At 38.8% G+C, this 27,435-nt stretch overlaps 1 protein-coding gene across 2 annotated transcripts in view; it reads right to left on the bottom strand.

Moving 5' to 3' along the window:
• Positions 1 to 27,174, bottom strand: part of LOC127456225 (RNA polymerase II elongation factor ELL2-like) — a 60,025-nt gene extending 32,851 nt beyond the window's left edge. For both annotated transcript variants that reach the window (XM_051724612.1, XM_051724611.1), the window contains exons 1-2: positions 27,037 to 27,174; positions 22,808 to 22,855 (exon numbers count right to left, since the gene is read on the bottom strand). In XM_051724612.1, coding sequence (XP_051580572.1) covers positions 22,808 to 22,855; positions 27,037 to 27,174 — 186 coding nt within the window. The remainder of the gene's footprint in view (positions 1 to 22,807; positions 22,856 to 27,036) is intronic.
• Between the last annotated feature and the right edge of the window lie 261 nt (positions 27,175 to 27,435).

Here is a 27,435-nt window from a genome sequence, read left to right as displayed (position 1 = left end):
GGACCAAAAATACTGATGACTCATGCTGCACTACACAGATTTTTGTCCAATCAAATGCTCTCTAGAATGAGAACGTCCCTGCCACCAACTAGCTAAATCCATAAACTAAAGCCTAATAGTTTTTTTTTTTTTTTTTTTTTAAATGGGAGAAGTCCTCCAATTTGGCCCGCCAAACTTACTGTTTCAAAAAAAAAAAGAAAAAAAAAAAGAACGCTAAAAGACTAAAGAAAACTGTGCTCAGGTCTTTAGGCTCTCTATGCAGACTATTTCTGATATTAAAAGACAAGCTATATTCTTCAGGGGAGGCCTAGAAACCTATTTTCACTAATACAGAAAGGCAATTCAAAATACAAACTCATTAAGCAACAGGTATTGCGGTGTCATTTAAAACAGCATTTCTTTTCAAACTGCCTCCAGCCAAAAATTATAGATGTCGTAGTGGAGGCGGTGCCCTAGATTTCTGGAAAATGGTTGAGGAAAATGAATAGTTAAGGTCCGCATAATTTAAATGCTCTGATTTTATTTTTGCTCAGGAGGCAACTGTGTATTACTTGTTTACAGAGTGTGTCCAAAGATTAAAAGGGCAATGACTAAGGACACAAAAAGTGACCTAACAAATCATTTAAAATGGCTCTCAGGTATGCAAGCTTCCAGATTGTATACAAAAAATAAAAAATAAATGATAGGGAATAACTCAGCACCTTCCATTCCCACTGTCAATAGGAGCCACAGGGCATTTTCAAATCTGCAGGGTTTTGCTGTATGAGCAAGTTTGGTTAAAAACTGGTTTGAAGAATGCCTTTATGCCCTAGGGAATTAAAGCTCTCAAAAAGCATACTGCAACCTTTATCTACAGAAAAGGAACACATTTTCCACCACTGACAAAAGACAATAGAAACTCTGCTAATCCACTGCTTAAATGGACAGTTCACTCAAAAAATGTAAATTCTGTCATCATTTATTCACCCTCATGTTGTTCCAAACCCTTATGTCTTTCTTCCACGGAATGCAAAAGGTATGTTAGGCAGACTGATAGCCTTAACGAATGACAGTCTCCATTTACTTTCATTATATGTGAAGAAGATGCAACGCAAGTGAATGATGACTGAGACTAAAGCCCAAAGTATACTTCGGCTTTGATGTGAACACTTAGCGTCAGCGTACAGTCGAACATTCACCTCAAAATATATTTCAATTGACTGTGCATGCATAGACGGTTGGGGCATGCGTGAAATGACTGCTTTGAGATACTGGACTATTTCTCTTCAGGAGTTTAGACCTATAAAGATAAGACCTCTTTGTATTCCTTCAACCTCAAGATATGCAAATTCAAGTATGTCCTGACCTACGCAACGCCCTGGTATACTCACGGAGAAGTTCTTCTTTATTCTTCACTCAGAGCCAAAAAGAAGTTTGAAAAAGCTGAGCAAAGGTATACTGTTTGCAAACATTCAGACACCGACCATGCCACTGGGGGAGGCGTATAGAGGACCATTTAAATACAAGGACGCACAAGACTACATGTAAACTAATGTGACATTAAAATGTGACTTCATGCCTCATTCTATGAGTAGTATTCACATGAGATCAGTAAAAGAAGCTGTTTTAACCACTCAATGATTATTTAAAAGGAATATATATATGCAGTAGATACTGTGTAATTTGTCATGTTTACATTCTGCATTGATGCCGCTAAGGCCGTAACAAGCTATAACCAGCCATAATATTTTCACATACTCTGTTAATGAGAGCTCGCTAATAACTCTGCACTCTAGTGTGTTCATGTTAACTGATCTTAACTAACTGAACAACGTTACTGAAATTAGTTGTCGGATTCAAAGTAGGTGGAGCTCCAGGTCATACCTACCAATGACATGGACCAATGGCAGCAAGAAGGTGTTTAGAAGCAGGTACAAACTGAAAGTTTGCGCTGGCGAGATGTTACGAACCACCAAAACAAACTCAAAAACACCTTTGTTTGGGCCAGATTTAGTTTGAAATGACATCACACCCATTAGTTATTCGATTTCGTATGAAGTATACCGAGGGCCTCACATGCGTTCTTGACCTGCACACCCACTGTTGTTTTTTCCGCCTTCGACTCCTGTGGTTAGTGGCGATTCAATTTTCTTCCAGTGCGTCTTTGTGAAAGCAATGGCTCAATTGTGAGGGTTGCCACCTTGTAGACACACTAATTAATGCAAATAATTCCAGGCGCATGCAAATAATGCACGTTCAGTGTACGTGCAGTTATAAAAAAAAATTAATAAAAAAAATAAAAATAATGTTTTTTAAAAACATCACACCACACGCATTCAGTGCTCGAGCACTTTTGCTGATAACGAAATCTGCGTCACACGTCCTGTACACAGACGCCTAGAGTTCGTGTCTAACCGAAGTATACTTTGGGCATTACACACTTTCAAACATCTCCTTTTGTGTTCCACTGAAGAAAGTGAGTCATACAGGTATTAACAACACAAGAGATGAGTAAATGATGATTGAATTCTCATTTTTGGGTGTGCCATCCCTTAAAGAGAATAAAAAAAAGTTCAGGATGTTGTTCTACCATACAATGCAAAAAAGGTAATCATTTTATTTTAGTCATGGGGGTTAATTAGGGCCATTTCAGCTTGTTTACAACTTCATTTTTCACAAACGTTCTTGAAGACAAACACTGACCTCTTCATTTTTAGAAACACGCTGGACTCATTTCAACTGTGTTTAATGAAGTGCATAAAATACTCTACTGAGCAATTTAACATCCTACATGTCTAAAAACAGCATGTATGGGCAATGCAGAACAGGGTTCTGGCTGTCACAAATTCCCGGTCACGCATTACAACCATAACCACATTCGGCCACATGGAGCCAATAAAAGCTCTCTGTCTCACAAAACACATATTCAGCCCCACACTATGAACACTGCCCCCATCATTATCTGTTAGTTTGCCGTGCTACAAAACAACACACGCATAAGCAGTCACACCATGCTACCAAACAGTAGCTCACTACACCAATGGCCACTCACAAGGGTTGAGTTGGGGAAATGTCAGTAATGACCCAGTTATGTCCTTGGCTTCAAAATGAGGCAGTTAAGCATGATTAGACTAATGTACCCTTTCCCCAACTACATCAAACAACAACAACAAAAAACATCAACAATTGGTTGGCCAATAACTAGCCTTCGGACTACAGCTGCTGAGAGCCTCTGCCAAAAGTCACAAGCAACAAGTCATTTCGAGAAGGTTCCAGATCTAGGTCACGCCAATGCTGCAATGGAATGAATAATCATTTGTTTCTCAAATGGCCACACTGATGAACAAAAGCCAGCTACCCCAGAGGCAAACAGCACAGGAATGGATTTACAGTCTTTACCCCCTTGAACCCTTCTAAAGTCCCCTTTTCCCAAAGCATCACATTCCCCATATCCTAAGCATTCCCCCACTCCTGGACCCCATCCCATCCACGTGGCACATTCACTTGTCGACAACTGGCCCAACCAACATGCACACTTTATATTCTGATTCTAATCAATGTCATGCAGGTCAGCCCATTCTGGGGGTTGCCCTAGTTTTCATTCCCCGTTTCCTTCTCGATCTTCATAACCATATGTCATTTACCCCCTTGGTTCCCAGCATCTGTCTCTAGGGAGACTGTTGTTTTTCATGGAAGCAGGATCACACCAGGGCACTTAGATCTTATGAGTAAGGGAGATTTATATGCCATGAAAAAAAAAATTGCTGAGACTAAATGCCTTTGCACACCAAACGCAAATTTTTGCCACGATGCATCGATTTTTTTTTTTTTCTAGCCTGCCGATTGAAATGACCTGACCATTAAAATATGAGCTTTGGATCACATGTCAGAAGCTGCTGCAGTTACTGAAACCAATGCAACTAGTGTCGCTACAGCGGTTTTGACAACCAACATTAAACTCTGAACCAGCAGTAAAAACTGCATTTTATTTGCATCAAATGTCTTAAAAACTAAAACATTTTTTCTCTTTTCTCTGTAAATGATATTGCTTCATCTCTGCCTCGCATACTGTTTTTAAAAAATAATTCTGATCTTAAGTGGATTGTCTTCGTAATGCATTTCATATTGCTGCATTTTTGCCTGTGCATTTAATCTACCGTGAGTACCGTATTTCCCGAAATAAAGGCGCGCCTGGTTGCGGCAGGCACTCGGACCTGGGAGCAGCTGCCCTATTTTTCCTTTAACCCCTCAGTAGCATGTCGACACACTCTGTGAAGATTACCTCTGGATTTACGCATCATATCACACCGTATTTGGCCTCGTTTTTAATCGGGCGCATCTGCTTTAAGTAATCGTGTATTTCATGAAAAAAGCAACAAAGCTGCATCTGTTTAAAATATAAGCAACTCTGTGCTGTATACAAATAAACAGCTTTTAGTCTGAGTAAAACAATATGCCTGTTGTATTCTATTCATTCATTAATGATAGTGACTGTCTATCGATGCATATTTCTGATATTTGCAACCTTCTTTGCGATGCACTTATCCAATTCACTGACTGAATGTTTTTAATACAAGTGTAATGAAAAGTCATTTTGTGGGCAAGTTATAATGGACAGAATATTTAAACTGAAAACGGGACTTAATGTTTTCTTAATCATTGAGCAAATCAACAACAAAAATCATCATCAATGCTGCAGTGTGTAGAGAATACTTTTTATTTTTTCGATCGGCTCGCTAGAGAACTGTTGTCTTTCATACTGTGATTTTGCTGTTTACTATTCAACTCGTCAAGTAGTTCTTGTTCTCATCCCTGATAGGCAAAGGGCAGACCAGCTGAAAGGTGCTTTGCGACACCTAATGTACCAGGGTAAAATTGCTTGTCGATTAGCACCACCTATTGAAAAAGCGTGAAAGTTCTAACGCAGATCATTCGCCTCACTTTTCATGTGAAAGGGCCATTCGTCAGCGACTCGTTTCGCATTATCGCATCACCTCTGGTGTGCAAAGGCAAAAACAAAATGCCTTCCTCACACTGTGGGATAATGTGTACTTTTTGGCAACCACAGCTCAACTAGTCTTTGTCCTATGTCTTTTGAACGGAGCTCCTTGTCAAAGAACAAGATTTAAAAGTGTGAATCTTGGTCAGAGAATATAGATGAACTCCGGAGAACTTTGCATGGAAAATGAGCCAAGTTCACCTTTAATGCATTGGCATTTTCGCTCTTTTTTTTTTTTAATGTTTATTCTTTCAACAAGAGCCAACGCCCAGCTTGCCAGGTGAGATTATATCAGCTTTTAGATCAGTATATTAGGTAGCACATCAGATTAAAAGGAAAAGGCAGGCTGCTTCGAGGGTGGTTATAGAAATGTTATCTCTCTCACAGAGTGCTGTGTGTTTGTGTGTTTATGACGCTTAATCTTCAAGCACTTTGTGTCATTCACCTAGTTTCCTCAATGTTCTTACAGTTAGTAACTAGTCTAACAAAGCAGTAGTGGATCAAGTGTTGTCATAATACCAAATGTAATTTCATGATTCTCAATATCAGTTTTGATAATTCAGCAAAAACTAATATGCATACTTTATAATAAATGAATAATAAAACTTCTTTATTTGAAAAGTTAAATATAAATGGTAACACTTTACAATATGTTTCTATTCATTCACATTATTAAAATGTATTTGGTATCAAACTAACAAGTTTTTTTTTTTTTTTTTTTTTTTTTAAGCATTTATTAATCTTGGTTAAAGTTAATTTATCAAAATGCTATTGTTCATTTTTTGTTCATGTTACTTCATACATTAACGGTGCACTCAGTAATTTGTCCTCATTAAAAAAAGTGTAACTCCTAAAGACATGAATTGTAATTTTGCAATATATGTAGGAAATCATGACCACTCACATTAAACTGAAGACTCCAGTCATATCAGTAGCTAGGGATGTTCCGTTACCATTTTTTTGAGACAGAGTATGAGTACCGCTAGTTTTTTTTTAGTACTCGCCAATACCAAGTCCGGTACCTGATTTTTTTCTGAACTCAATATCAGCAGTTTATTTTAATTTTGTCATCACAATTGTGTTTAAAAAAATTAATTAATTAAAACTTTAATCAAATGAAAGTATAACAATTAATTTTCAACATGAAATTGTATTATTTTTACCAAATGAAGTGATTTTATACAGAACCTCACAGCACAATCCTAAATAAAACAGTTATTTTTGTCAGATAAAGTGCTGCATAATAGAGCATCACAGATGTGAGATATTGCTTAAATATAACACAGTTACTACTGATTTATTATTATTATTAGTAGTAGTAGTAGTAGTATAACAGTGAATATTACATAACTATACAGTAGTGATCTATTTCTGTCGTAATTTTTATATTAATTTATATTTAGCTTTTATTTTGGTGGAGCTTTTATTTTGAAGTGTTTATGTGTTGTTAGACCAAGTAGCTCTGACATACAGATTCCCAATCCGGAAAAGCCGGTCGCTATGTGAATCACACTAATTATTTAACCGCAAAAGGCTACTACAAAATAAATAAATATGTAGTCTGTATATGACTCGTGCTAAAAAGTGAATTAGCGCTCTGCCTGCTGTCATCTGCTATAAACAGAACATGCGATGCTCATAATAGTGTTTTCCGTGTATGAACCAAGGATCTCTAAAAGGTACGAGCAATGTGTGTCTCTATGTCAGCACAACACCGGCTCCACACATTCACAAGCAATCACATTTAAAATAATCCAAGTGCAATCAATCTATTTATCTCATTAAATCACAGCTTTTGCTGTTAAATAATCTCTCTAGGACGTGATTTTAACCTGTGCGCTGAATGTTTACGTAATGACATTCGTACGTCAGATGGTATCGGTTTTTGGTATCGGAGCATTTTTACAAATATGTGTACAAGTACGTGAGCGCGGTATCGGACCCTATCAGTAACCTTATAAATGCTGTTTTATTCTACATGGAGAGGGTCCGCACATGGGGGCTGCATTTTAGAATCACATGACCAGCCGAAAACACAAACAAAAATGTTACTGAGTGCACCTTTAACTAATGTTAACATGTATAACTTTTAATGTAAAATGTATTAGTATATGTAGAAATGAATAAATCAAGATTAATAAAAAATGCTGTAAAAGTATTGTTCATTGTTAGTTCATGTTAATTATTGTGTTATCTAATGGAAACGGTAACCTTATTGTAAAATGTAACCATAAAACTATTGACAAATTAAATTAAAACAATGGCATGAGGCCTTCAAGTATTTAAAGTATTTATATTAAAGTCAGTAATAAAGACAGAAATAAATGAACACTACAAGGCCTAACGAACATACAATTTTTTTTTTCTCTTGTCTTACATTCACTTAAGACAAATCAACTTTGTTTAAACTAATATCTTGCCAAGAACAGCATTGTGACCATAAAGTGCATTTGAACATTTATGTGCACAGACTGTTTGCACCTGTTATTAGGATGTGTCTTGGGTGATCTGATCACGTGTTCAGGCGAGACACATTGCTGTTTACACCTGGTCGCTAAATGAGTTTCCTGTGCCCACTTGTGTTCAGATTTCGAGAGGAGGGCTTCTGATTTCATGACGACATACATTCACTATCTCAGTGTGCTACCGCATGATAATAAACTGCAAAAAATGTCATTAAAGACATACAAACCACAAATAAAACCACCACACTGTTTCTCCCAGATGCAGTTTAAATTCAATCCAAGCACAAATGCAACATTTTGAGCAAAATTATCTGTGATGTTAGTGGAGTACCTGTATTAGATGAGCTTTAGATGTGTGTGCTTGTCATCCTAGTCGATGCATGTTGATATCAGACACACTGAAGATGATTCGTGAAGTTATCTTGCTTGTCTATGTATGTATTTGCTTTTTCAAATTTTCAGATCGGATGGTTATTTCCTTTTAAAGCCGCTCATAAATGGCAAAGTTTATACTCTTGTTTTAGCATGCAGTTGATTGACATGTGAGGGGTGGAGCTTCACTTCTGTTTGGGACGCATTCAGAACAGATAAGCGTTTACACCTCAAATGTGATGTGGTCACATGTGTTTTTGACAACCTCTGTAAGTGGTTTTTGTGATTCAATCACAAGACATTTTAGACCACGTTTACATTAGAGGTCTCCAACCCAAACCGGGCCCGACGGGACATGAGAAACCGATGGGTTTCGGGCCAGGTTCGGGTCAGTTTTTCAAGTTGGACTTCAGGTTCAGGTCGGGTTTGTAATTAATGAAAAAATAAACAGGTTTACCGAACTTGCTTCGCGCACGCGCTCTCACTCACAGACACATGCAAACGGACGAGTACGGACTAATGTGTTTTTGCACGCACCTGTTCTGTTTTCCCATTGTTTAAACAAATGCTGGATGAATATCTTTAACATTTGCACCATGTCTCGCATTTTCTTCAGCATCTTGCGCAGGACCGGCATATTTTAAACATCATGTCAAGTTAAAAATAACTTAAAATTGTCAAAAACGCATGTTGAGACACCAGAGCTCTGTTTCATTCATTGTGCTGCGTCTAGATTGTTTTCAGCGCAGTTGTCACGAAGATTCAACATTCTAAACAAGTTCAGGCTGCATAGAGGGGACTGTTGCATTGTTTCATTTTATTCCAGATTGTTCTGCACCAAGTGAAATTTCAGCACATAAACGATAAGGCAAAGCTATTTTCCATTCTGCTGTAGTGTATTAAGGTGCTGCCGTGCCTTGTTAAAACCGTGTATGTTTACGGTTTCAGTACTGTTACGAATATTGCCTATATGCTTTCATAAAATATAGCCTATTGCAACAGTACTTGCTAGGAGAAGAGATTTCAGGTTTGGGTCGGGTTCAGGCTTAAAATCTGACGGTATTGTTCGGGCCAGGTAGGGTCAGGCCACACGGTCTCGGGTATGGGTCGGGTTTCATTTTAAGGCCCGTGCAGACCTCTAGTTTACATCTGTATTTAGCATTGACCACTTGTGATTGGATCACCTGAAACGCTTCTAAACAGCAGGTGTAAACAGGGTCACAGTTGCATGTCAGTTAGACAGCACGTGGGTATCGAATTGAGTCAGTACTCGTTCTACCAATTTGTTTTATTTTAGCATTATTTTGGTACTGGAATATTGATACTGTTTTGACTTCCCTACGTGGATGCCATTATGCTCGCTACTAGTGTTGTAGGTAAATATTTTGTCCACTATCAATAACATTAAGACACACACAGGAGGGTTTCACCTGATCCATGTCATAACAGCTAAATGGCATTAGATTGACAATCCTCAACATTCCCAAGAAAGCCACAAGGGAGCGAAGCACAAAGAAATCCTTCTTCTGTGAGCCATGTTCGGCCACATCTGCGGCACAATGCCATGTGTGTTTTGAGACATCAAATACTCTCAGTCTGTTTTAAGGTGTGAACTGGCCTAGAACAGAACAACTTAGCTGGTCCTTGGCCATCGGGGATAAGACAAAGGCCATGCGCTGTAGCAACAGTGACAGACAATTCTCCCCGTTTCTAAAAGCATTAAAATGCTCACGCTTTTATGAGCTGTTACAATGAGCTGCATCCCAGCTTTAAAGTACTCAAAACACTCTCTGCTCTAAATACTTTATTTCAAACATTTGTGTTTTGTTCCTATGTAGCGCACATCTGTGTGGAAAGAAGAGAAGCTGGTGTGTTGTTCCAGGTGCTGTGTTTTCTTTTTTGGGTCAGTGTATGCAAGAGAAGAGACAGAAAGACTTGTCCTCACACTTTAGCATTATTATTTCAAACCCAGGCACTGGAACTCACACAAGTGTAGTAAAAAAAAACTGGCAGTTAACTTGTTGTTTAACTATCTTTAACTAACTCTTTGTCTGTCAAAACATTATAGATGTAAACTTTCATTCAAACATACTCTAATTCAATGCTTCTCAACTGGTGGGTCGCAACCTAAAAATTCTGATAGATCACGGACAGCAGGGAAAAACAATGCTAAATGAAGATAATACAATGCAACTGACCATATGGTCATGCTTAGTTAAGATAGCAAAATAAAAAAGCCTTATCAACTTTTCAAAGGGAGGGTAAAATAATTTCTTTTGTTGACGTCACTTGATAATATGGCTAATGCTAATATAATACAGTATTTGGCCAAGTGTTTGTTTCATTGTGTTAGGATGGTAAATCACAGTTCTGTCACAACATTTTTCTATCCAGACTATGTTAATAATTTTGCAGTTTGCATTTACATTTGCAATTGTTGAGCCATGTGGTTCATAATATTAATACATTTCAAAGTTTGAAAAGGCACTTTTGTTGTTTTTGCATGATAAACAATTTTAATACTGTGTTGGGTCGCCAATTGACATCCAATGTAAAATCAGGGTCCAGTTGAGAACCACTGATACAAACTGTAGCAGACCAAAATCTTGCAGTTGTAACTCAAAGCTTTTATCTCTGGTAAAGCAATTACAGTGCTAGCCATGACTCTTTGACTTTGACCAGTCACGTAATGAGCACCTTCTACATTAGGAGTTCTGCATAATGGCTTTTTGCTCAGTTTTCTTTGGTCTGGTTAAATTAGTTCCACTGGTTTCTCCTCATACGGCCCTTTTCAACTCAACAGTCAGTCTTCATCGCGATCATTACTATTGTTCTCTTCATGCAGTGTGCTTTTCTGCGGCTCCTGCAAGGCACTCATCTTTTGTTCCTGCCACATGCAAAGGCACGGAGTTCTGCCCATTTTATTCATAAGCAGCAGGAACGTGTGGCGTATTAGAAGGGGTGGGGGAAGGGTGGAGATGGGGCATCCCTGCCCAGGACCGACAAACGGCACAACATGACCCCCGATCCGAAACGGAAGGGGGTAGTAAGGGCAGAAGAGAAAAAGAGAGAGAGAGTAAGCGAGAGAGATGGGGGGAGGAGAGAGACAGTAGACAAAACAGGGCCTGGGATTATACAGTGCTGTTATTACGTCAAATGGTAATCCACTCCATAAGGGGCAAAATGGGAGATTTATGGCAACTGTGACTGACTGTGAATTAGGAACTATGGACAAAAATTCCTCAACATCACACCATCTAACCACATATGACAGATATAGAATTAATAGTGCTAAATATGTGTACATTTACATATTTTTAAAATCAATTAGTCGGAGGATTGCCTTAACGACTAATAGGCTAATTGGTCTTTAAGTAGCCCTGTATAATTAGACTGATTTCAGGTTCATCTTATTCAAGTTGTACACATTTCTTAGGTGGCATTTACATAAGATGCATTATCGCATTCCAAAACAGATAGACAGAATGCAACAAAATGGAACAGGAATTAAGGGCCTCAAGACACATTTTAAAAAATTGGACAACTTAACATAACATGCTGGCTTGAAAGAAAATGCAACATTTGCGCCAGGACGCTCAAAGAACAGTGCAAGAAGTGACCTAACAGCCAAATTCTCATCTGAATGTGCATGGCTGTAGCAGTATTTTAAAGTTTGGATGTGCACGAGTAATCGAGTAAAAAAACACTACTCGAATATCACAAATAGATTTTTCTTTGTGCATCTGCCTGCCATGGGCAGCGCTGAATACTGAACTTTCCCTCTGAATCTCTCACCAAATCTCATAGTTACAAGTGAGTCCACTGGGGAGCACTGTGGGTGTGTCATCGAGGTGTTGGTTGAAAGAAGAAGATATGGTGTGTGAATGCTTAGTATAGTGAAAGCCTAGTATAGCACTAGCAACACTTGTAATATTTTGATTCTTTTTTAATTCTACTCTATTGATATTTGGTTCTAAGTCATGCAAACCAATGGACAAGGATCTGCTTTTATGGTGGAAAGAAACTGTGAAGCGGTACGATAAACTCGGAAACTTAGCAGACCAGTATGTGTATATGTGCATTCAATCTCTCAACACGGGCAGGGCGTATTTAATATAAAAAGCCAACTTTCACCATGTTTTTCTGAATAATACCATGTGAAATTATAAAAATATGATGGCCTTTATGTAGACTAAGGGTCTGTTCCAAAACCTAGTGAGCTTCCTTCAGAGGCAGCATTTAACGCATCATAGGCACCCTCAAAATGTTGGCATCTTAATTATGCTGCCTCATTAGATACTTTTATTTTGGCCAAATTCTAATGTATTGTTTAATATCATAGAAAACTGACTATTTTACCCAAAATTTGTGTGTACTATGCGTATTTATGCTCATTAGAGTATTGTGTTGTTCCTCTCGAATCACCTGTATTGCAATCAGTTGAAATTACGCAGACAAGTCTCACGTGCGCTATTTTCAAGGAGCTGAACTTAAACAATGCAACTTCTCAGAGTGGGTTTTACCATGCAAACTGTCTTCAGCCAATTAAAGAACCTCCTCTAAAAGAAAAAAATCTAGCATACCAGTGACCTCTCTCATCTTATGCAGTCTGATGTCTAGTCATCGACTGTGGTCCATCCCTATTCCATAAGGGCCAAAAAAGAAGAATTATGGGAATTGTGATTAGCAAATGTTCTTCTAAGAACTACCATCACAACATCTGACCATATATGAGAGATAAATGAATAATAATGCAAACAAGTGGTATTTAGAATAGGGGGAGCTGCTATGACCTGTGCAGACACAGAAGACAGAAAATAACGTAAGCTACGAATACTGCCATTTTTCTCAAACTCTGGAGTTCAACTCTACTGTTTACCGTATAATCAATGAGTGTGCCATGAGTCACGTATCATGGATGCAGTGCATGAGCTCGCCTCTGTCTTTCACATTAAATCACTCCGAGGCACAGTGTCATGGCACCGGGTTGAAGTCCGTTACATTTAAATGGGGAGGAATCAGAGGGGGGTGAATGTGGATGTCTGTTGATGCATGGGGGTTGGTTTGAGGTTGGAGGGGGGTTGGGGATGAGAAGCTGTGGAGCTGAAGGGGTGGGGTGGAGGGGGTTGTGGTGGCTGCTTCATCCCCGAGGAACAGCCTTGGATGCCAAGCAAAATCTGTCTCTCTCTCTCTCCTCTCTAGCACCTGAGGGCTAATCTGTCAAGCTCAGTAAGCGCTGGGCAACCTGACTCCATAACCATCCCTGTGTGTGTGTGTGTGTGTGTGTGTGTCTCGGTAATGGGGGAGGAGAGCGCTCCGCATGCTGCTTTCATATGCAGACCATTCAGGGAGCAGCCAGGAGCCATCCTTTACTCGCCTATCAGTTACTATAGTGACGAGTCTGCACAAATTAAGAATAGGCAGGTCTATGGGGCCATCCACAGCCGCACTGGCCTCTGTGATTACAATAGTGGAACAATTATCTACGTTTAGATTGGTTAATGCTGCACATTTTAAAAAATTCACACACAAAGCAAGCTTTAAAGCATGTGTAGTAGTTTTTATGTATTTGCTCGTTTAGGGTTTCCCAAACTTTTTTGACAGCTGAACCCCTTTAACCTAAACGATTTACTTGAAGTACCCCCTGATATTTTAAATAATGTTAACCTTTCGAAATGTAATTAATTTTACATCTTTGCACTTCATTTTTCTTAGTTATATTTTAATTAAGCTTTATTACAACTTTATTTCTTCTCTTATAATGTTCACAGTTTTTTCCCCCCCATTTAATTCACCATTGGATTTTCTATCCTAAACAGAGATTGCACTACATACAATAATTTTCCGTCAGAAGCTAAATTTACAACAAAAAACTTGGTCTTTTAAAATTTTCTATTTTTATCTGTCCTTTGTTTTTATTCCCCTGATAATTTTAGAAGTGCATGTCATTCTATTTTGTGTGTATATTTGATTTTTAAATTTTATAGAAGTAACAAAGCTAGGGCTGTAACATTATAACTTGGGGTTATAATGTAGATTTAACCCCCTTAAGGATGATTTATACTTCTGCGTCAAACCTACACCATAGTCTGACGTGCACCTCTTCAAAAATGTAACTGCATGTCACTTCGACACAGACCACAACAGCTGTGATTGGTGCACTTTGTAACCAGAGACCACCCCCCAGAATGATAAAAACTATATCCGAGTTAGCGTCGCATTTTACCTAGATTGTTGTAATGTCATGCTTCATATCGCATTGTATTTGGACTCAGGACCATTAAAACAATTGTCTTAATCGGGAGCATCTGCTGTTTTTATGTTCTGTTTGTGTTTCATGAAGTTACAAGTGAAACACGACCAAATATATCGGTTTACAGCTTATAAACTCAAAGCTTTTTTAACTTTTTTTCTCAGGGCTTTTATTTGATATTAATTTTATATGTGAATGAAATAATATGTGTTGTATACAACATGAGAACTTCCCAATCTGCATGATGATTTGACCGCATGTTTGTCAGTATTGTGCACAGTAAATAATCATATTTCATAAGTTATGGCAATGGAACATTTCTAATTTGCAGCAAATTAAAAAGCACCTGATAAGAGTTGGTTATATTGCCTATATACATTGTAAAGTCTTTAAAAAGACACTCATTTAGTGTTCGACAAGCGAGGTATAGTTATTAATTAATTTGATGATTTCCTTTTCAGCACGGAACGTCAAACATATGCCAAAATATTTATTTATTATTATTTAAGCGACTCAAGAGCAAGCATACAGTATTTTTCTCATTTATTTGCTCCCTGCAATACAGGCAACATGTATAATAAATAATATGTATGTAGTATAATAAATAATATGTATGTCGTATGTAGTGAATGGGAACTCTCTAGACATTCTTCCTAACATCATCTATTATCCAACAGGTACATGGGTTTGGAACAATATGAGGGTGAGTAAACGATGAAAGAATGTCATTTTTAGATGAACTATCCCTTTAAAAAGATTATAAGGCCTTGATAGTCAACACAAAAGCACACACACACACTTGCAAGTCAAATTGCTCAAAAAACCATCAATGGTGTTAACACAATGCACATAGCATTTTATTTTCTAAGTTCTTCCCTTTTAAGCATGTCATATAATGGTCCTCATTTAAAGCTTCAAACACAGAATACAAACGGTGCAAAACAATTCGCTCCTGAAATGCAGAATGTTTTCAGGGTCATGTTTATTTACAAGTACATTGCTCATTTTCCGAGCAGTCACATTCTAGACTTCAGGACGGGCCATGACAGACAAACTACACAAACAAAAACAGACCTGAAAGAGGTTTCAGTTTCTAAATGCATCCACGTGACAGCTAGACATGTGCATGAATACTTTACTTTTTTTTCTCCCCTTTTCTCCCCAATTTGAAATTCCCAATGTGCTCTAAGTCCTCATGGTAGCGTAGTGATTCACCTCAATCCGGGTGGCGGAGGACGAATCTCAGTTTCCTCCGCGTCTGAGACCGTCAATCCGTGCATCTTATCATGTGGCTTGTTGAGCATGTTACCGCAGAGACGTAGCACGTGTGGAGGCCCACACTAATCTCCGCGGCATCCACACACAACTCACCACGTGTCCCACCGAGAGTGAGAACCACAAATTTTAGCGACCATGAAGAGGTTACCCCATGTGACTCTACCCTCCCTAGCAACCGGGCCAATTTGGTTGCTTAGGACACCTGGCTGGTGTCATTCAGCATGCCCTGGATTCGAACTCGTGGCTCCAGGAGTGGTAGTCAGCATCAATACTCGCTAAGCTACCCAGGCCCCCTGCATGAATACTATTTAAATAAGATTTAGACAATCCATGTGATGAAAAACTACTATAAACTTTTAAGTGCAAAACATCCTGCTGGGCCAAGCCAATTCCCCCTACTACAGGCAACGAATCAATGGATCCACTCATGTGACTAAAGACCACCACATACCATTAATGTTAATGGAAACAGGATGCAAATATTCTTTAAAGGTGAAGTGTCTACATATGTTCTGCTATCCCTGTTGAATATGCAAAAACGACTTTAAGTAAGCCATTCACAGGTTGATTCCCAAGAAGAGAGTAAACACTGTTGCTCTGTGGTCCTATAAAAACATTGCTGTTTATTTGAGCATCCCTACCAGCTTAACATAGCAACATTGGCTCAACCAGTAATTTGAGGTGGGACTACCTGTTTGTCCAAACATTGAAAGCGACAGAGAGTTTGTTCAGGAAAATAGTTCAAAAATTTAATATTTTGGAACTCTGCTTGGTGCCACTAATGGCACATAAATGACACATTTCAATTTTAATTAACATGTGAGACAATATCGTGAAAAAAGAGGAGTAAACAAGTTTAAAGCACCAACTAAGGAGAGTGTTACGAATACAAATAAGATGCTAGGCAGACAACGCTTGAGAGCTGTAGTCTGTCAATGCATAATGTACACAGACCAGCGGTCTTTCAGAAGTCGGTCCAGGCACGTCAGAACAGCGAGCCTGCCCTGTGTGTGTCCATGCATGAAAAGACTGAAGTGTCTGTGATCTTCCCATGCAGTACTTGGCTCCTCTCAGGACCATTTAAGCATTGTGAAGTGATCAACACAGCTGAGCATTAAATATTTGGAAGACTTTCACACACACCATGCATGTTTTCCACATTACATTTATCTTCATATGAAGATACTTTAAAAGGTTCATGGTATGCACAAAAATAAATAAACATCTAGCACTATTGCTAAGATCAGGGTCCAAACTTTCTGCCACAATGCCCAATGGCACGTGAATGGACCATTTTCACAGATTGTGATGACGTGTTTCTGCCTTATTGAGCAGCTTATGTTTTAAACGTTTTTTTAATTATTTCATGACAATATATCTGTTAAATATAAATATAACAGTTAATATATTATACAGCTGCTGAGGGAGTGACAGTAAATATGGCATGTTTTTCTGTTCTGACTGCCATAATTCACTGCTCTCTATTGTTTGCCTCTTGCGGAAAGTCTTGGAAATGTATGAGTGGACTTTTTTCTTTTGCAGTTGGAGCAAATGTGAACACAAAAAATTACATTTGCTGTGGTTTCCCATTCACTGCTAGAAGTTTACCCCACAGTAGTCACTTCCGCGATCCAAACCCATTGAGAAGGGTCCACTGACAAAGTTTACATTAATATTTTATTCAAGCCAAGAAACTGCATTTTGCACTATTTTTATTTAAAATATTTTTGTCCCCATGACAATGGAATTATTTTGCTATTTAATTTAAATATCTTCATATTTCTAGACATACAGCACAGGTCTTTGTCATACATTATCTACTGTATAATATGAGACATCTCGCTGTCAAACTGCAACTGTTACAAAAGCAGAGACCTATTGTGATTTTGTTCCCCATATTTTCATCTGGGTGGCTTAACGTAAAGATTATTCCACATATGTCACCACATGGAGTTCTGAAGAAAGAAAAAAAAATCCAGGAGACAGATGTTTTCTTAAATCCTCGTTTTCTTGCGTCACTTAATTAAATCAGCGAGGGTCAGACTATCATTTTCACAATGTGATTTAAACCATGTACTGTATGTTGCAGTTGCTTATAAAAATCGAGGCCATTTTTTTACTCGCCAAAGCCACCTTTTATTTCGCATTTGGCTGAAAATTTACTGAAGACATCTTTGTTAACTGAAAAATAAAATCAGAGACGGAGCCACAAACAGCTCTGGCAGTCAAAACACCAGGGCCCCAGACGAGACAGGCACTCGGAGCCCAGTACACGTTGCAGAGCACATCACATCTGGATGAAAGAAGCGGCGTGTGCCTTTTCATTCACACATGGGACAGCTCCCCTCCACACTGCTGCCAGCGACTCTCTGTGTTCTATGCTCATTCCTCTTTTTGTCATTCTAATTAGCTTTCAAGAGGAAAAAAAGGCCAGGCACACTCTTACACACACATAGGCACTGGCTCAGACAAGCACTGTAGCTAATGCCTAGTGGACACTACACGATTCAAGCTTATCTCCTTTGATGTTTTGAGTCAGCGACTGGACTGCAACGAGAAGTCTCGGATCTCACGACGAAAGGTCTTGTTGTGTGCGCACTCCTGTGAAAGGCCAAGACGAGCCCCAGATGCTGCGACAGTTTTCAAATTTGCCTGATATCTAGACGCCTTGTCATCATGTGTGCGCACTGTCCTGACAGGCGAGAGACGACAATGAGCCACAGCCAATGAAATATAGAGAGAGTGCAAAAAGAAGGCAAGGTATTAGGAAGACAAAAAATAATTAGAATATAAAAAAAATTAAACTTCACCCACATCTCCCTATACCCTCCATTTTTCTTAAATGTTTTATTCTGCAAATAGCAAAATGGGCATGAAGAGGAGAGCAAGATCTGGGTAGCTGGAGACAGACCAAAAAAAAAAAAAAAAATGATATTATATTATATTATATATATATATATATATATATATATATATATATATATATATATATATATATATATATATATATATATATATATATATAAAAATAAAAAATAAAAAATAAAAAATAAAAAAATCACCCACATCTCCCTACCGCTGTCTTTATTACTTTCAGCTGTTTTTATTCTTTTTTTCCCTTTCCAAATAAGCACAAATACGCTTAAAACGGAGCGAGATGTTCTTTCCCGTTTGTTGAAAGAGAAGAGCAAGGTATTGGGTAGAAGGAGACAAAAATAATAAAAAAAATAATAAAACCTCACCCACATCTCCCTACCCGCTGTTTTATATTATTATCAGATGTTATTATTTTTTCCTTTGCAAATGGTGCCAATAAAGCATGAAAACGGGCGAAAGCTGTTCTTTCTTGTTTTTTTCAAGAATTGTGAGTTTGTGAATGAATTTCGACATCCTAATTTTAAGATGCATTTCTGTCAATCCGTCTGAAACGAGACAACGCTCAAGGCAGCTGTAACAGCCGGTTGTTTGCCGACATATGATCGGAAATTTAAAAAAAGCATGGACATGCACAATAGGGACACAGATATGACCAGCATACACACTAGAAGCTCAGTTACAGGTACTGCACTAAAATAACTTCCGCTCTAAATGTAATTTTTGGGAATATTAAGAGAAACTGTCGGTTTTTAGTGGTTTTCTCTCTCATTTTTTTTTTTTTTTCCACTTTATTATTCAGTAAAACACAGATGTAATGACTGATGTATGTCCTCATGAAATCAAAGACTCTCTCCTCGAAATCCGAACATATGTAAGAGGTCAAAAAAGACGACCAGTTGTAACCAGGGGCGGACTGGCCATCGGGAGAACCGGGACTTTTCCCGACGGGCCGGCCGCGAAATGGGGCTGAATGGGCCGCGATAAGCTGAAATGGGCCACTGCTTTATGCAGAACGGGCCACAAAACGTCGCCGCGATATGCCGAAGGGGTCAGCGATATACAGAAAAGGACAGCGACCCCCCACCCCACTCAACAACTTTTGGCCCACTCAAGTTTCCAGATGGGCCAGTTTCTATGTAAAATCCCAGGCCGATTTCTCTTCCCAGTCCGCCCCTGGTTGTAACGGTGATGTCTCGCTTGTACATTTGTGATCGGATCATCCAAAACTCATCTTAGTACCAGGTGTACACATGGTCTCAGTAGGGGACAAATGGTCATGTAGTTGACACACTACAGTCCTGAAGTGTTCGCACCAGCACAACGAAAAACCAGACTGTGAGTCACAAGACGCCAACTGCAAGTCATGTAGTGTACACTTGGCTTAACACACTCACAGTCACCTCCAGTCAAAAATAGACTCTATCATACACATGCAGACATGCAATGTACACTCTAATACACACTCTGAGACACCGTCACATTCTCACGTACACACACTCATCGGAGGTGTGAGATGGAAAACTGGTGAATCCCAAGGAGGGAGGAGAGAAGATCAGGTAAAAACAAATGTGGTGATGACTAGAGGGACAGACAGATGGGGGAAGCTAAAAATCTCTCACAGGAATGCTTTACACCCCACCTCCAACTGCAAGCTAGTGCCATAGAGCGCGCACACACACACACACACACACACACACACACACACACACACACACACGCACTCAGGAAAATTTAAAGACAAACTCGTACTGATGCTGGACCTGCAACTCAGTGTTTAGAAAAGCTGTATAACTAAATTGTGAATACTGTATATTGTGCAATGCAACATTTACACTTTACATGGACAGTGAACAATATAAGCAAACAAGAATGCAAGAATGCAAACTATGTTGTGTCAAAAGAGTGCAGCATTTTCAACAATACTTTGCTTGTTAGTGGGTAATTAAGCAAATAATGCTTAAATTACACCATCCTGTTTGTAATTAAAATGTAATCTCTTGTGTAACATTAACACTTACACTAGTGACAATATGTGTTCACTGGACTCCTAGCTTGCTTTAATAGGTTTTCTCACTTATGGCTATTTAAATGCTATAAAAATAGAAAAATGACAAAATGTCAATTACTTTTTTCCAACATCAATATTAAAGGTTACAACTTATATTTTAGGGAAAGAGCATATTTCAGGGGATTTGTTCGGTCATTTGGTCATTAAGCAAATTTTTTTTGAGAGCGACGTTTTGCAGTGCAGACAAAACGACTTCTATAAAACACGACAGAATTTGACACTGAACTTGCAGATTCATTCTGTCTCATGGACATGCTGGGTCTCTCTCACGAGTTTGCTGCAATTTTAATCACAATTTAAGTATTATATTGTGATGCATATATTGATTCGTGACGCATGTATAGCAATACGTATTGTATCGCGAGGTGCTTGGCGATACCTGGCACAATCAATTGAAATAGTTGGCTCAATAAATATGATGTCATTACATCTGCACGCATAGTAACAAAAGTATTAGAAAAATAATTGGTATACATTTCATGTTACTACCCAAATAAATACTGTTTTACAGCATCTTACATTTTACTCAAAAAAGGTAGACTTTTTCAGTAATCCCTGACCAAGTCTTGTAAAAATGAGAGCTGTTTCTGTTTATTGAGAGAGACAGCTATATTTCTAGTCTCTGGATAACTGAATTTTGTGCAGCAAAAATCCTATTACCAAAAGAAAATGGGTCTGCACGATGTGAAATCCCACTCTTTGTGAATCCGAAGTGAACCTGAACGTGCTCCCATATCCCTAGTGAGGCCATCAAAGACATTCAGATTTCATAAATCCTCCAGGAACGGAGATCACTCCCAGCAATATGAAAGGAATTTTACTAACACTACGCATATTTATCTCATGTTATTTCTAGGTAGTTGCATCATCCTTGCCCACAGCTGGAGAACATTGAGCGAATTAAAGCTCCCATCATCTGTACTAGACACCTAATGATGCATTGTTTAAATTATTTCTTAAGTGCCACATGAGTGGGCAATGTCAAGGTAGTGTTAAATGGCTGACAATCCTCTGCAGGTCACTTCCTAACCTTTCCACACTACTTCGCAAAGGTCTGGAGACAAGCCAGGACAATGTTTATGGGAATTCCCTGGTATGGGGTAGCCCTCCTGCAGGTGGAGGAAAATTACTTGGATAAGACTGGCCAAAATGGGAGTGTCTGTCTCCTGTGGTCCATGCAAGTGTTGTTCAAAGATATCCACCCTTGTACAACTATAATGGTCAATATTATGTCAAGCCAGACTTAAGTGACGTTTACGACTGATAACGTGGTTTCAGTGCTGTGGACTTAACATCAATCCCTACCCCCAGCAGTAATAGCTTAATTTGTCACCCTGACACACACACACAAACACACACATGTGCGCGCACACACACAGCTCAAATTCCTCATTAATGCCCAGCAGCCCATTATCTGGGGAGGAGGGGATAAACGCCTAAATTCAGTGCAACCAATTTGAATATGTAATGGGCTAAAGATATAATCGCTAAATCTAATTTGACAATTAGAACGTATTTCAGTTTTACGCACTTGACACAACTACACTACTCCGTTTTAAAATGGAAGGAAACTTCATTAGCTTGACTACATGTGCCAGTATTTTGCTAATTGTAATTGTGGAATTAGTGGGGGTTGAAGGATGCCGTCTGCAGGAGACACGGCGTCCGTGGTTATCCCCCTCCTTGTCACAGGTTTTTCATGTGTGCGCTGAGACAACAGGCATAAAGATACAAGAGGCTCCCTTGGGCTTACCAACACCCCCACCTCTTCCCAGAGCTCTTGACAAAGCCTTTCCAGTCACCAGTCTGACCCAGTAACCTGGCAAACAGCTTGGGGGTGTTGAGTAGCTTCTCCCGGGCTTCCTACCGCAGGGTTATCGCACAGTTCACTGTTTGTCTACAGAGCAAAGTCACTTTTCTTCAAACGCAGTTGGCTAGGCATTTGGATTAGATGGGCTTGTTTTAAACTCAATTGTGTGTTTTAACTTACAGGAGACTAGCAGGCAGTGATGGGGAGGTGCTATGGCTGAATGTGCTAATCCGGTTAGACACAGGCATCTTTCTTTATAGCCATTTCACTGGAATGCACCCCCCCCAAAATCCACCTAGGCTGTACAGTGTGATAGCAAGCTGCACTGCCAATTGCACTAGTTGTAAATAACAATACTCTCACATATGCAAAAACCACTGTCTTTACGAAACTTCACAATTGCATCCAAGCGATGACATTTTCCTAATTTATGGCAGCGACGAGATACACTTAACTGTGCTTACAAACACAGCTATAATTATATAAATGTTTCCTATCTAGTTAGGCAGGCCCTAAGGGTAGCGTCACTGCAAGTTACAGTTCCCTCTCCGTTTCAGGCGACAGCTCAGGAGCTCATGAAATATTGAGAGTATGCAGGCAGCTGAAAGGTGCCGTGAGTTTTTGCTGCACGACTCAACAATCAGCTCTAATTAAAGCATTCCATTTTTTAGGCATCAGGAGGGGTGAGGAAAAACATTCATCTTACCCCCTGGTTCCCCTTGAAGCAAATTGCCGGCTGATTTGGTAAGGACCCCTAGGAACAGAAAAAAAAAAAGAGGTAAAAATAGGTTGGTTAGCATCTACTATTATTAAATAGAAAGAATTACATAGCAAAGAGGAACTTTCTTGATCCTAAAAATGCATCATCTCCACCTGAGTTAGCATTCTCGAAGAACGAAGGCAATGCATCGCTAAAGAGATGCTTTAATAAAAACAATACAAAATGGTGTTTATGTCCTTTACAATTACCAGCCTTAAATTGGAGTGTTTTCCCATGATGCCTGCATTTCCACAAGCTGTGTTTATGTAGTAACTCTAGTGAAATATCATGCCTTCCTATTAGCCTCCCTTCACAGTAATTACAGTCTCACATTACTTGCTTTCCCACATTGACAGAGGCACAGTTCTCTCCTGTATTAATTCATGCAGACTGGGAATGAAGGGGGGTTGCTTCTGAGAGAATGAAAGGCTGGCTGTCACTGGCCTCTCGGCAGTGTCATGGTTCTGCTTGTGCAAGCCTAAAGATCAAGGCTGGGCTTTGCTAATCTGCACTGGAATGTGTCTGATTAATAAATCTTAACTTGAAAGACATTACATGAGTCAATCAAATGTTCTTGTGTGAGGAGTGGATGGGTGTGAAGATGTTGAGTGTGTGTGTGCGGGTACACATGTACACATGTATGAGAAGTGGGGGTGGGTCAGAGAAAACAGCATGGAATATGCCCTATAAAGGCTTTTAAGCAACAAGTCTGCGTTCTCTTCTGTTTTTTTTTTTTTTTTCAGCTAGGCTCTTGTAATTAGGACTAAAGTTAAGTTATAGAAGCATAGTGCCTTTCTCTCTAAAGGTGCATTGGATACAGTCAGACAGGCCTGTACATTATCAGCCCTGTGGTGTTTGTCTAGCGCAAAGTGTCCAAATAGGCCTTTCATATATAAATCTCTAATACGATGTGAGCTGAGCTTTTAACACTCTTCTTGGGCCAATGTCCAGGAACATCAGCAATAGCTTATATATTATATCTACAAACAGAAAAATACATATTCCTAACATAAAATTGATGAGATGGAGGGGGAAAAAAAGAGGCTTCCCCACAACACTCAAAAACATTAAGCAAGGTCAAAAGACAGCACTTATTATCTTTAAGGTACAGCTGGAGCTTTGGTCAACAAACATGTTTATCTATGATGGATGTTACAGGGAGAGGCAGTCATGTCACTATGCATAAAGTGAAGCTCAAGCTCAAAAGTGCAGGCTTATTGGTTCTGAGTTTGTTGTCATGTGGCTGGATTAGTGGCTAAACATTAATGAAGGGGGGTTGTGGCTACTTGAACTTTGTTTTTGTTTTTTATTCTGTCGAAGTGAAAGCTTATAAGCCACATAATACACAGTTCATAGGGAGCCAGTGAGGTATAGTTAGTGACCTGACTTGACCACATCAAGGTGATGGACTGTCACTGTCATTTGACAGTTATTAAGTCAGTTTTCTAAAAATAAAAGATGAGACATCAGCAGCAAATGGAATGGGCCGGATATGAATGCCTTGTACACACTTTTACTCACAGAAACATTCTAAAAGAATAAACAGATTTAAAGGGATAGTTCACCATTATTTACTCAGTCTAATGTTGTTCCATATGAATTCTTTCATCCGTTGAACACAAAAGGAGATTTTAGGTGGAATGACAGCCTCAGTCACCATTGTATGAAAAAAAAAGATGCACAGAAAGTGAATGGTGACTAGGCCTATCACGATTATTAAATAACCATCTGTTCACAGTTATTTGCCCTAACTGTGATTATTGTGCACATCAAATTCCAATCACATTTTAATGCTCTAATAAGGGTATTTAAGCGAATATATAAATGCCATCAACAAAGCATTTGTGTGTCATTCAGTTGAACTCCGAGCGACAAAGAGCCGCACGCGGATGTCAACCAGAGCAGTTTCTGTCCGGAAGAGCATGCAAAGCACTTCTCAAGCACTCTGATGCGAGCGCCGTCAACAGTGATCGCGTCAAACTCCGGTGAAAATATAAACGAACAAATATAAACTTTGACAGTGAACGCAAACCACTCCGGCTTCACTTTAAATGATCGAGTGATGGCAAATGTTCCTGGTCATAACAGGTTCATATATGCAGTGTTAATGACATGCAGTGACAAAGGACGAAACACACGCTTACTCTATTTCTGTAGAGTGATACAATTATGGAAATCTGAAAGGTTTTGCTTCATGAGAAATAATGGCTCATGTGTGTAATCAAAGAGCATTAAAATAAGGTGTGAAAGTGAAGAAATTAGGACAGAAATATTTTACTATTGCATAATATAATATAAAATAGTATTATAAAGAGTTCCAAAAACAACAGTTTAAATGTAAAATTGACCAAAAGTAAAGTGGACCAAAAAGAGAGAAATATTTTAAGTATTTAGAAATATTTTGATTGTTAAACAATTATTTTTCATGTCATTCATATAGTTTTAAAGCCTTAAAAGGAAATCATATATCCCTATTTTATTATTTGATTTATATATTTGAAGTTAAATATGTAAAAAAGACAAGGTGTATGAAGCACACTTGCACCTTAAGAAATATGACAATTAATCATGAAAGCTCTAAAAGAGACAATTAATCGTCATAGCCTAGAACAGACATTTAATTGTCATAATTGCAATTCCTTTTTTGACAATTAATCGTCAGACAAATTTCATGATTGTGACAGCCCTAATGGCGATTAAGCCCAACATCTTTTGTGTTACACAGATAGTCATGCAGGTTGGGAACAACATTAGGACGAGTAAATCATGACTATTAACCCTTCAATAAACATTTCTGACTGAACTATCCCTTTAACAAGGAAAAAGATTACTTGCACAAATACATTCATTTCTACATCGGGTTGGCCTTTTCACTTTTTCTCGAGATCCATTTACAGGCTCGAGGAAGTCTTCTTGTGTTCTGATTGGGTCAAACAACATTCTCCCAGCTTGACTGACCAATGAGCGACGACGTCGGAACGGCGTCCACGCGTTTAAAGAACTAAAAACAATACGAAAGACCACGCCAACAAAAATATACCTTCCTTGTCCAATGAGCGACCAGAAGCTCTGGGTTTGAGGTGAAACTGGCAAAGCGCCCCTTCCAGCTTGCGTCCACGTTTACCGCTGAGGTATATCGATATAACTGGAATCTATGCTGTCCACCCGACGGTGACAATGATATTTTTTGATTGCTTAGCGGCGGTTAATTGGCAAAACAACAGCTTTACAAGGAAGATGTCAACCTCTTTACATGAGGTGAACGGTGCATTAAGAAAGTTTTTTTTTTTTTTTTAATTACCTCCTCGGTGAAAAGCAGCTTATTATTTTTAGGTTTAATAGACCATGGTTGTCAGGCAATCGCTATACAATACTTAAAGCTCACCAATGCAACTACAGATTACAAACTTTAATTTATGTAAAGAGACAATAGAAGGTTAATTGCACGTTAAATAAGATTTAAATCTGTGGATAGCTCACCAATACCTTAACAGCCATGTAAAATGATTTATATGAATTTAATTCAAGGAAATGCAAATGGAATTAGTTCATAACGAAAGAAAAAGGGAACCCCGATGTATCATTGAATTGTTAAATGTTACTAAACGTTTATATCAGTTCGGGCTTGAGCCTTGAGCCCCTCTCAGACCGTATGATCCCTGTGAGTGCTCTAAGTTAAAGAAACATTTCCCATGCTCAGTTTAAAATGATCATAACAACATTACATACAGCAATTTTCAGCATTACATCACTGTCATCTTGCATTTCGAATGATTTGCCGTAAAGAATAAAACGGCGAGTTTAAGTTATATCAAAAGTGTAAAAGGAATTAATTTTCACCCGACCTAAAGGAAAAATATCGCGGTTCAAATTATTTTTGTTTTAACATAAAAGTGTCAATAAGCAACACTGAATATTGAACTTTAACGCAAGAGTAACTATTGGATTTGGACGATTTCCTCCAGTCACGATATATCTGTCCCTGTTAAGACAGCATATGGCACTTGAAGCGACTGACTCTGACCAAACAAATAACACTTTACAAACGGGAGATTTAACAATATAACGATAGCGACTCTTTTGAAGTTCTGCGAACTTTTCTTTCCGTCCCATTGAGATCACTAGGTCACTGTTAACGACATAAAACACTTGCGAAATCAAATAAAATGCGTTACCTTGAGATTCTGATACGCTTCCAGCGTCCGGATGGCAGTGTCGGTTAACTTGACGTGAAAGATCGTTTTGTTGGGAACGTTTTTATTAATCTTTCCACAGGAGAGTCCGTACCGATGCTCCTGTCTCAACGCTGCCATGTCTGGAACTGAGGTGAACTGGCGACATTCTCGTCCAAACGTCACTCTCTGCTGGGCGGAGTTACGAGATAGCGTTGTGCCGACGTCATAGACACACACAATATGCAAATTTATTTCAGTATTAAATTACACCTGGGCATTGAAGTCATCTGAAAAAATCTCAGTTTTATGTATGAACAAAACAGCCCTGGTGTGTTAACTCTGCTTTCCGACCGCAAATCAAATAGAAATCTTCTCTTTAAAACAGTATGTTGAAAAACA

This window comes from Myxocyprinus asiaticus, chromosome 18 (genome assembly GCF_019703515.2).
Source record: "Myxocyprinus asiaticus isolate MX2 ecotype Aquarium Trade chromosome 18, UBuf_Myxa_2, whole genome shotgun sequence".
Lineage (NCBI taxonomy): Eukaryota > Metazoa > Chordata > Actinopteri > Cypriniformes > Catostomidae > Myxocyprinus > Myxocyprinus asiaticus.
This window is presented reverse-complemented; position numbering and strand designations above follow the sequence as displayed.